Source organism: Perkinsus marinus (assembly GCF_000006405.1).
Source record: "Perkinsus marinus ATCC 50983 genomic scaffold scf_1104296962766, whole genome shotgun sequence".
Taxonomy (NCBI): domain Eukaryota; phylum Perkinsozoa; order Perkinsida; family Perkinsidae; genus Perkinsus; species Perkinsus marinus.
The window spans coordinates 21,408-31,891 of NW_003205333.1; the positions used below are offsets into that span (position 1 = coordinate 21,408).

The following is a 10,484-nucleotide window of genomic DNA, read 5'->3' on the forward strand; positions in this document are numbered from 1 at the left end:
CCCTGAAGCTCGGGAGAGGTCTATGAACACTCCGGTTTTTCTGAAATAATGTCTTTAATTTAATTACGCCCCGCAGTCCAGAAAGGACTTACTATTGTTCAAATAGGCGTGGAAAGTAGTCGTAGGGTTGGAATATGAAGGATCCCTTTATATTCTATGGAATTGTGGTATGAGTACATCCCTTTAAAAGGGATATACTCATACCATATTTCTTGCAATTCAGGTCCATTCGACAGTACCAATGAGTACAACTACCAATTCATGAAGGCGAACGTAGACCTTGTCAAGATAGTACAAATATGTTTCTCCTTTGCCGATGCCCACGGGAACTGCGCTTCTCATCCAAATCTAGGCCCGGCAAGTTGCTGTTGGAAACTAAACTTCAAATTCAACTTGCTCACTGATCTCTACGCTGCTGATAGGGTTAAAGTATTGGGCAGTTCAGCTGAAGTTGGGGGTGCCGGAGTTGACTTCGCATCTGCCGTGCATAGGGGCATTGAACACGAGGCCTTTGGGGAGTTCCTCATGGCTAGTGGAATCGTTTTGTCTGAGGATGTCGCCTGGCTGGTCAACTCTGGCGGTATCGCGTCCGCGGCCTTGCTTAAAGTCCTCACTGGAAAGCCCCTACCAAAGCACCCCAGACAGTTCTGTGAACTTGTGGCTGAGTATTTTCCAAGATTGCACGACATCAAGTTGATGGTTAGAAATCCTGTTGTAACAGGACTCGACTATTTCACGTATGACCAGAGTGCCACGGTACGTATAATCGACGCACTTTTTGGTAATCCCAACAAGTCCGTAGATGAGGATTGTTTGACGAGTAGTAAGAATAGTGACAGTGTAGTTGGTCCGCCCAGTGTCGGGTGCTCCAAGTCGCTATATCATAGCTCTGCATACAAGTGTGGTACTGTTAGTGTAGAGCACCCCCCGGGCTCCAGGACTAGTATCGACAACTCGTTGCATTGTCGTCGGCGGCTCGAGGCTGACTTGCTAATGGTAACCCCATCTCCTAATAATAGTCCTCCCATCGATCCACATACCATCGCTAACAATGTGGTCCTTGGTGCTCCTCCCAAGCCGAGATATGCCCCAGCGGGCCCTCCTCCTCCCCCACCGCCGCCGCCTCCTATGCCGCCCGTGACCTGTCGAGGTCCCCCACCGCCGATCCCACCACCCCTGCCCCCAATAGAATGTCGATATCATCAGCCTACAACTGGTCCTAGTGGGAAGTTGTTGCGTTATGAAGGTCCGTCTCATCCTATACGAGTACACACCTCTCTGGGACGTGTCTAGATTGGACACTTTCATCGAGTGATATGTGAATCGGTGATAATTTTGCCGATGAAACCGTCAAGGATTACATCTATAAAATATCAAAGTTGACTCTCTGTTGGTGGTAAAGGCCCATTCATTTTGTCCTATCGTTTGAAAGTATCACAAGTGTACTTTAACTTGTTGAGGCGCTTGTTGGGATATGATGTTTGGTGACATCGCATTTATATTCGAGTCCCCACCCGAATTATGTTATCCTCTGTACTATTACTTCCATATAGTAACATGCTGAATCGTTATTATCGTTTTATTTGCGTATTATATGCCGATTGTCGATCGTGATGGATTACAGATGGACAACAATATGATGTGATCGATCCGCACTAAGCGTACTGTTTACTACTATCACTAGATCGTTCTACAACAATAGCAGCTTCCTTCGATACTACTATCACTAGAGCGTTCTATAACAATAGCAGCTTCCTTCGATACTACTATCACTAGAGCGTTCTACAACAATAGCAGCTTCCTTCGATACTACTATCACTAGAGCGTTCTACAACAATAGCAGCTCCCATGCTCCCGACTACAGCTTCCGCATCGTAGAATTGCTACTATGTGCATTATACGTAGTTTTATTTCGTGCTATTCGTGACAACTACATCGATTACTACGAATTGTATTCTTATCCCATAGTAGTTGCTGCATTGCCCACTTTCCCTGTCACCCGTTACAGTTGATGGCGTTGCTATTTTTTCACAGTGTGACTATCACCTCCATGGTTTTCTATAACATTACCTTCCTGTTGTTTATGATTGCTCTATTCTGCGTTATATTTTATCCGCGCTGTTGTTATCCACGTTATGCTTGAGAAATCATTATCTACCATGTTGCTGTCCTAGCATTAGTATGTTCGCAATACACCACTCATTCTCATTTTCCTCGCTCCCGTTGCGATTTCAACAAATCCGGCAACGGTCCGAGGCAGATCGCATGCTGATTCAATATTACTATTTTATTAGATACGAATACATCTTTATCAGTATCATAGTGAAGGAAGTAGACTCGGTGATATCCCTCGCTGTAATGGATCCCATGTTTTTGCTCCGTTGCTGTATAGATCGATAATGGTACATTCATGTCTCAATAGATAATCTGTTGAAAACTACAGGGACGTTGTTGTTATGCAGTCGAAGTATGAACGCTCCTTTGCTACTTCATAACTGCTCGAGTTTTGACACATCTTTATTTGACGTACAAATCACTACTCAAGTCAACATCGCAAAACTTCTGTCAACCAACGGCTGAAGGCGACTCCAAGCCATTATCATCATCAACACCGTCATGCTTCATGCCTACACGAATGCTGATGGAAAGGATGTCACTAGACACTTCGAGGTGATCGACTAACCATCGGGTGAGCTCCGAATCCGAAAGAGAAGAATCTAAAAGCGTTAAACTCCCAAGGTATCTTTCACTTTTCGCTCGCCCACAGGATACCTCGAAACTCCTCAACACCTGTCAAGTCGACGGTCCGCGATCCCACTGTTCCCAATTCACTGTCATAGGCGGTGATGTAATACAGAGTAGGTGTGTACTGGTACAGAGTTATGTTCACATTGCCGCGCTCAGTCGATGCTACCACCGCAGACCATCGAAGAGGCCACCATGACCGAGCCGACTTACCAGCGGGTTCCGGTACAACAAGACGCTTCTGCCCCCTTCCTCCCTCGTCCTCCACCAGGCCGACCAAGGTGACCACCTCCGATATCCAAGTCATATCATCAGGTTCGCATCCCTGATAGCATCTGTAAAGGGAAAGTATCGATAGGTCAGCAGTCCAAGACCGTGCATACCGAGGGTTTACGGTCATGGTGTAAGCAACTCCGTCAACTACTCCCACCACTTCGTATGCAACTAACACATCATTGAGTCTCTTCTCGAGCACTGCGATCTAACAAGAGGTTATATTGGTGCTCAATTATGCGAGTGTCTCACCTCCATAGTCTGCCCAGTGTTGACTTGTTGTATCTCCTTGTACAGCGTCATGCACTCATAACCTTCCTCGACCAGTCCCTCATCTATCGCCGCTCTTTCCTCCTGTTCCTCGGCGTCCTCAAGTTCATCAACACCACTGGGCATGGCTCTCTCTCCATCACTATTACTCGACATACCCTTCTCCGCCTCGCCAAATATATCTTCCTTCTCAGCACCATCACCAACACTGCTCGACAGCCCTCTCTCGTCCCCAGTCGCCCTACTGCCCCCTTGACCCCTCAGCTCGGCCACGCCCACTAACCTCTCTTCAGCCAAGTCCTTCCACTGCATGAGGTCACCCCTGAGGGAGTCCGCCTCCTCCCTACATCGCATCGCCTCCCTCCTCAGCTCCCTACACTCCCCCTGTACTCTGCTCGCCAACTGCTCAGCACCTACCCCTCCACCTCAGCGGACGATAAGCCCCCAACTTACCGTCACTGCCTTCCGCCAGCATCATGTACCGCTGCTCGAAGCCTCGTAGTTCCACTTCAAAATCGTCATCACCTAGTACAGGAGTCTCTGACGTTACAGTGGAAGCTGGCTCTGACAAAGCAGTGTTAAATTTTATGCAACTTTCCCGACCATAATTATCGTCCTACCTCTCCTATCCTTCTCTTTCACCATCACCACAGTCCCTCGTTGAGCCAACAATGAGCCTACTTTCACTATTAACTCCATCGCACACGGCCAACCCTTACCGCCCATAAGCAGCTTGTTAGACTCCTTCAGCGTTTTCATCTGCCTAGTCGCGGCGTTCAACTTCATCGATAACAAGTTCCGGTCCCTCTGTAGGGCCGACACTTGCTGCCGAAACTCCCGTACCTGTGATGAGATGCAGTCGCCCCAATCGCCCTGCCCCAATCGAGTAGTTATGTGCAAGTGTTTACAAACCACCAGCGTTATACATGTGTCAGTTACTATATGAAAATTCTGCACACCCAAGTTCGTATATAAACTCCCATGAGGTCACTCCTGAGCTCATCAGCCAAGGGTAACGAACACGTCCCCACCTTGGTGCCAAGACGTATCTTCTCCCGAAAAGATTCATCTCTCTGTAGGACAGCTCTACTCAGTCTCTCGACCAGGTCAGCGGTTTCGCTCGGTTTCAACTGCTGTTTGCCGCCACTATTACCCCGGGCACACTCGACTGCCTTCTGCAGGAGTCGGACCTCGTGACTGTAGCTCTTACTCATCCTAAAGAGTCCCCAATGGTATAGCCATGAATTAAATATCTACTCAGTTAAGTGCTTGTTCGCTTCTTTTGCCGTCTTCTGCCAATACCGCACCTCTTCCACATTACTAGAAGACTCCTCACCCAAGCACGCCGCCCTCGCCCTCAGCGTATCCACTTCAGCCTTCAGACGCTTACCATCCGCTCTATAGGACCGCTTCTTCACCTGCCTCTCTAGTGTCGTCACATAGGGGAGTGTATCCCCCTCACCTTGCACAGAGCCAACTCATCCTCCAACAGCTCCATCCTCTGTCGCATCTTCTCCTTATCCCTCAGACTTTTCTCCAGCCTCTCCCTCATCACAGCTAGAATCACTGCATTAGACGAGGCCTCCGATACATCTGAACCGGAGAGTGTTCCGCGATAGGTTTCCATCAGCAACTCGTCATTTCAAACTCTCACTCTAGCAACTGGCTAACACTGAGCACTACCCCTGACCGAAAATTCTCATTGGAGTGGTATGATTCTTACTACACAGGTACGGTACGCCTTCTCGTCACGAACTTACCCTGAATATTGGAGGACGGTCGGGCTCCGGCTGTCGAAGGCTCCCACTTCAAGCCATCATCCATAGTGAACTGAAATGATTCCTACGCCCCTTGTCGCGCCACCACCATTGACCGCAGGAAGCAACACCGTGAGTATTGGTAAACCGAATATCCTACAATGACCGAAATTGTGATTACAGGCATGCGGCTTCCACACCGCTATCCCTCACTCGCCAACTACAAACATGAGAAAGCACCATAACCCTACAACCCCTGCAACTAATAAGGTTGAACTCTGGCGACCCCATGCGGCAAAATCTCAATTGTGCCGCCTCACTCTACCACGCTTTGTTCTACTTTTACCACTCGGATGAGCACCCTAATTCATCGATAGCAATGGCGGGTATTGTGCTGTCATCGGTACCATAAATAATCTGTCAATATTCGCCACCGATCGCAGCGCTTCCCTCAGAGCCGTGAATGGCATCTAACACTGAAGCCTAGTTGATACACCCGCACCTGCTATCCCAGGGCGAGCGCTTTTTACACCATGTATTCATCAATACACAAAGCAAAAGGGCATGGAAACTTAGCAGATTATTCAGCTACACACGTCGTGATCAAAGTCCTCCTCCTCGTATTCTCCCGACTTCAACACTTTAACACCCTTCGCCACAGTACACTTGCTCAACTTCACGTTACTTCCAATCTCGCATCCCTAAAATGTACTACTCCCTACTACTACCACTTACACATACCATACCTCAGCCAACACGCATTCCTGGACTGTAGATCCGCTATCAATCTCGACACCATCCATCACCACTGATTTCGTCACACGGCACTTATCTGACAAGCCTTGAGTACTCACAGTGACCTCATCACCGAACTCACCAGCGATCCTCACAGAATTTCCCAATACCGTATTTTTCACAACAGTTCCCTCTTCCACTGTAGATGAGGAACCATACAGGACGCCCTTCACTGTGCTACGATCATGCTTCAACTTCTGCTGGTTGAAGTGTAGGAGGCTCTCAGTGCCTTTAACCCTGCTCTTACACGGGTCCACTGATGGAGACTCCGAAGGACCGTTCAACAGGACCTGAACCTCATCATTTAAAACCAGGAGCTACACCAAGCATCACCCTATAGCCCTTGTCGACCATCCACGGTACGAAGCCGTCCCTCAGATTCCGGTCCACCTCATCTTCATCAGCCATGAACTCCCTTAGCCTCTCCAATGCATTGCCACCCATGTAATAACAGCCAGTATCAACAAGGTTGCGCACCAGTGTCACGTCCCCCTCTGCAAAGACCTTGGACAAGCCCAGGGACAGACTGCCGTCGAAAGCCACTGCCTCAGCGGACTTCAATACCACAATTGTCTGAACCGACCACTCCCATACAAACGAGCGATGCCCCTAACCACTACCTTCTCCACAGTCCCATACGCCGTGTACACGAAGTCCTCAGGGACATCCTTCACCCCTGCCAGGAATAATAAGCTATACCAAAACAACATCAACAACAAACTTCCCTACGGGCCATCGAGACCTCCACCTCAGCCGCTGACTGAGTACTCCGAACCGGCCATGCGCCCATATAGTCGCCATAGCCCACCTAAGGGATACTCCCAATATCCCAGAGAAAGGCGGTCTACACCTCAGCCGCTCACCAGCAAAGACTTCCCCTTAAGATCAGCCTGTCGTTCAAGCACGAGCATCAACGCCTCTGCAGCAGAGGCCTCGGCCGGTACCCCTAGAAACACTATACGTCGAGTTGTTCATCTCACACTCCCACCTTCCACTGACACCTCCACTCCATTGAACAGATCCTTATACTCGCTCACTGATGACCGTAGAGCATCGGCGTGCTCTGTCCACCCTATCAGCACCACCCGGCTTACCAAAGGGCTAGCCGTCAGCGCCTGTACTGCGTAACTACCCATCCGCATCAACAAGGCCGAATCGGAGCTCAAATCTAAGCACTACCTATACAGAGGTTTGTTCGCCACTGACAGGAGCGGCTTGGGGATTCCTATGTCTGCCAAGGACGGATCTGATGAATCCATCGATACCCCTCCACATAGAAGTACACCGACTGGGGGCAGCTCAACCATGGTAAAACAATATCCTACTACTACTCACACAGTTCAACACCGCTACCACATACTCAACCCCTCCATAACAGAGAAACGTTAGAGGACATTTACCGCAGTATTGGTATACATGCAATTGACGTATGAACAGCCTACTGTTCCCAAGCCACTACTCTAGCCGAGTTTGACACCCTTCTTGACGTTGATACCAATACCAGTGGCTCCTCCACTATATGTACCATCCTAGACTGCCCCCTTACGACGTTTGACTGCCCCCTTACGACGTTTGACTGCCCCCTTACGACCTTTAACCGCCCCCTTACGACCTTTGACTGCCCCCTTACGACGTTTGACTGCCCCCTTACGACCTTTAACCGCCCCCTTACGACCTTTGACTGCCCCCTTACGACGTTTGACTGCCCCCTTACGACCTTTAACCGCCCCCTTACGACCTTTGACTGCCCCCTTACGACGTTTGACTGCCCCCTTACGACCTTTAACCGCCCCCTTACGACCTTTGACTGCCCCCTTACGACGTTTGAATGCCCCCTTACGACGTTTGAATGCCCCCTTACGACGTTTGACTGCCCCCTTACGACGTTTGACTGCCCCCTTACGATGTTTGACTGCCCTCTAGTCCATAACACGTGCGTTCCGGTCTTCCTTTTCCCGCATGTGTGTAAAGCCCTCATTCTTATTGATGGCTAGTCGACCGTAAGCCTTAGACTTCCATCTGAACACCATTCGTGTCCAACAGTGTTGTAAAACTGACCACACTTTCATTGCGAACAACAACACATCTAACATTTCATAAGTTCATCGATTGACCGCCCATTGCCATGACCAAGCAAGCATAAAGCCAACCCCCAGTACCACTACTACCTCTTCGTCCGGCACGACCGCTTGTGCCTTGGCCGTCAAGTCAGCCTCCCTCACTTCCGCATCATCTAAGGTCCCTCCTGTCACTGTCGCCCTCTCGACCTAAACAACTCCTCTGACATCCTTTAACATTCCTCAGACTCTCCTTACCTTCCCATTATTCGCTTCACCCTACCAGCCCTTATATCCTTCATAGACATGCCCTGTCGCACCTTCACATCATCATCCCTACCCGCACGGCTCTCACGATCAGAGGCAACCCCCCCCACCTGGTACGGCAATAGGAACATACCAACCCTATACCAACACTACCTACCGAATTGAGAGTATCCGCCAGATTGCTTCGCGTGTAGATCAAGTCCTCCACCTCGGCTACTGCGTGTAAGCTCACCGACTCCACTCCAGCATACCTACAACAGAAGACTACCCACCAACCAGCCACATACAACCAACTACCTTCTGCCACCCTTGCCCGAAACTTCTTCTACTTTCTCCCAGCCTTAAACCTCAACAGTTCAGTTCCATCCTCCTCCCCATCATCTCTCACAGAGCCCCCGGCTGCTCAGCCTCCGTTCACGTCGACCCTAGGGGCTCCACGAAATCAGCCTTTGAGACCTTGGCAGCCGGTTTCATCTCCTCTTCCACCACTTCACTGTCCTCAGTCTCCTCCCCTTCCTCATCAGCCCCCGGTCGAATCTAGCTAGTAGCTCACCGAGATCCCTCATCCCAGGATCGGGCTCAGGCGTCTGCGCTTGACTGACAACCTTATCGGCCTGATCCCCAACTGTCTTCTCTATCGATTCCAGGCGTTCAAGCGTAGCCTTAATTCAGGCAATTTTACCAATAAAAGGATGCTACCTCACACTAACTCCTCTAGCCTCGGGCATAAAGTAGTAGATCAAATAGCTCAAGTACGACTGTCGTACTTGAGCTATTTGATCTACTACTTTATGCGTCGTACTTGAGCTGCTGTTGTACTACGTCAGTAGCAGCTGCACTTTTTCGTCTCTACGTACGTCATTAACCCTTTCCCACCCGTAGAAAGACACATTCAGACAGCCTCCAGCAAATCTCTAGCCTCGTCTGCCAGCCTGATGTAGACTCTCTTCCTTTACAGCAAGTCGTCACCGCCCAGTCCGGGATAAACCATCCTTGGGCTTCCTCGACACACTAGGAGGGTCTTTGAAGTCGATTCTACCCGTGGCGAAGTCCAACCCATCTTCATCATCCTCAGATCGCTCGCCTCCAGAAGTCGGCTCCTCCTCCTCATCCACCTCCTCCTCCTCCTCAGCCTGAGGCAAACTGCCTCCTTACCACCAGCCAACTCTTCCACCTACCAATGCCTGCATAGAACTGCATTGTTCCTGCCAACCCATACTACCAGATCAGCTGTCTTTTTGGGCAAGAGCTTAGTCCGCGACAAAGCAGCTTACCTCGACTCCTCCGCTTCAGACGACTCGCCTTCAGATTCACTACCTCCCGGCCGTACGAGTACTGACGGCGGCGGCGTGACTTTTTTTGGTGGCGCGCGCTAGCTGTTCGACTTCATATCTGTTTAGACAGCCCTCCATAGAAAGCTGCTCCCTCCAAGAGAGCGGGAGAGTCTTCCAGCGACATCGTGGCTGATGGTGAACTCCCCAACCCTCATACTGCAGTATAGCTAATACTACGTACCATTGTTCCGCCTGTCTCTCTGTGGGCTCTGTTTATTTGTTTGACTGGTTAAGGCTGTTGTTGAACGTTTCACTTGTGACACGTACAATCCACCATGTCAAGCGTGTATATTTCTGTTTCCAAAAAAAGAAAGATGAGCAGAGGGTTACAAGCGGAGCAGCCGCGTCTATCGAACAAGTCTGAAGCACTAAATTTCGATATGATTAAGAAGTCGGTTCTCGTGAGTTCATTCTGGTGATGATAAGAAGCTGGCGTACTGTTGCGCGAGTGCAAACTAGAGAGGGCATATCTGACCTATTCCTCGTAGAGATAGGAATACGACAGGACTGTCATCTTGCAGTACCTTGACTTGAGACTCTAACTTGAGTATTAGCCTGAACACCCCTTGCAAAAGAGAGGCTGGTGTGTAATCTTGTGAATCACAAGATTAGTAGTAGTACTACTTCGGTTGTGTACCGCCAGCACTAATCATAAGCCTCGTCATGAGAGTACTGGCCTTATTGCCCCGCAAACACGAAATCGAAGTTCCGAACGACGAAGTCGATTTTCCTAAAGGGACGAAATTGAAGGTCTGAAGGTGTACTCGACGAAATTGAAAGTTCTATGACGAACTCGAAGGTTCGAAAGTCGAAATTAAAAGTTCTATTGACACGAACTTGAACTTCTTATCGACTTCGGACGAACTTGAAAGTTCTATGACGAAGTTGAAAGTTCTAATTGCGAATATGATCTTCCCGTTTCGGATTCGTACCTCCAACTTCGCGCGTCCGTCCTAACACCCGACGAAATTGATGATTCGAAAGAC

The 10,484-nt window shown here is 49.4% G+C and overlaps 3 protein-coding genes across 3 annotated transcripts in view; 1 reads left to right on the forward strand and 2 right to left on the reverse strand.

The window, feature by feature from the left end:
* Nucleotides 1-441: 441 nt before the first annotated feature.
* Pmar_PMAR014566 (sugar-1-phosphate guanyl transferase, putative) lies at nucleotides 442-7,147 on the reverse strand (the record flags this gene model as incomplete). The annotated part of the gene is made up of 22 exons (XM_002771488.1): nucleotides 442-624; nucleotides 1,041-1,176; nucleotides 2,751-2,910; nucleotides 2,959-3,080; nucleotides 3,129-3,226; nucleotides 3,271-3,701; nucleotides 3,742-3,852; nucleotides 3,909-3,965; nucleotides 4,008-4,131; nucleotides 4,320-4,503; nucleotides 4,546-4,706; nucleotides 4,751-4,881; nucleotides 5,135-5,201; nucleotides 5,642-5,746; nucleotides 5,792-5,877; nucleotides 5,923-6,130; nucleotides 6,174-6,413; nucleotides 6,461-6,516; nucleotides 6,570-6,648; nucleotides 6,704-6,786; nucleotides 6,829-6,968; nucleotides 7,020-7,147. The coding sequence occupies 22 exons, from the start codon at nucleotides 7,145-7,147 to the stop codon at nucleotides 442-444; spliced, it is 3,090 nt and encodes a 1,029-aa protein (XP_002771534.1).
* A 222-nt stretch (nucleotides 7,148-7,369) lies between these two features.
* Pmar_PMAR014567 (conserved hypothetical protein) lies at nucleotides 7,370-9,354 on the reverse strand (the record flags this gene model as incomplete). Its single annotated transcript, XM_002771489.1, has 6 exons — nucleotides 7,370-7,759; nucleotides 8,009-8,107; nucleotides 8,176-8,274; nucleotides 8,322-8,415; nucleotides 9,134-9,297; nucleotides 9,343-9,354. 6 exons carry the CDS (start codon nucleotides 9,352-9,354, stop codon nucleotides 7,370-7,372), a joined length of 858 nt encoding a protein of 285 aa, XP_002771535.1.
* Nucleotides 9,355-9,773: 419 nt separating this feature from the next.
* Nucleotides 9,774-10,484, forward strand: part of Pmar_PMAR014568 (hypothetical protein) — a gene marked incomplete at both ends in the record, with an annotated part of 2,176 nt that continues 1,465 nt past the window's right edge. The window contains one exon of the mRNA XM_002771490.1: nucleotides 9,774-9,889. Within this exon, the coding sequence (XP_002771536.1) occupies nucleotides 9,774-9,889 (116 nt within the window). The remainder of the gene's footprint in view (nucleotides 9,890-10,484) is intronic.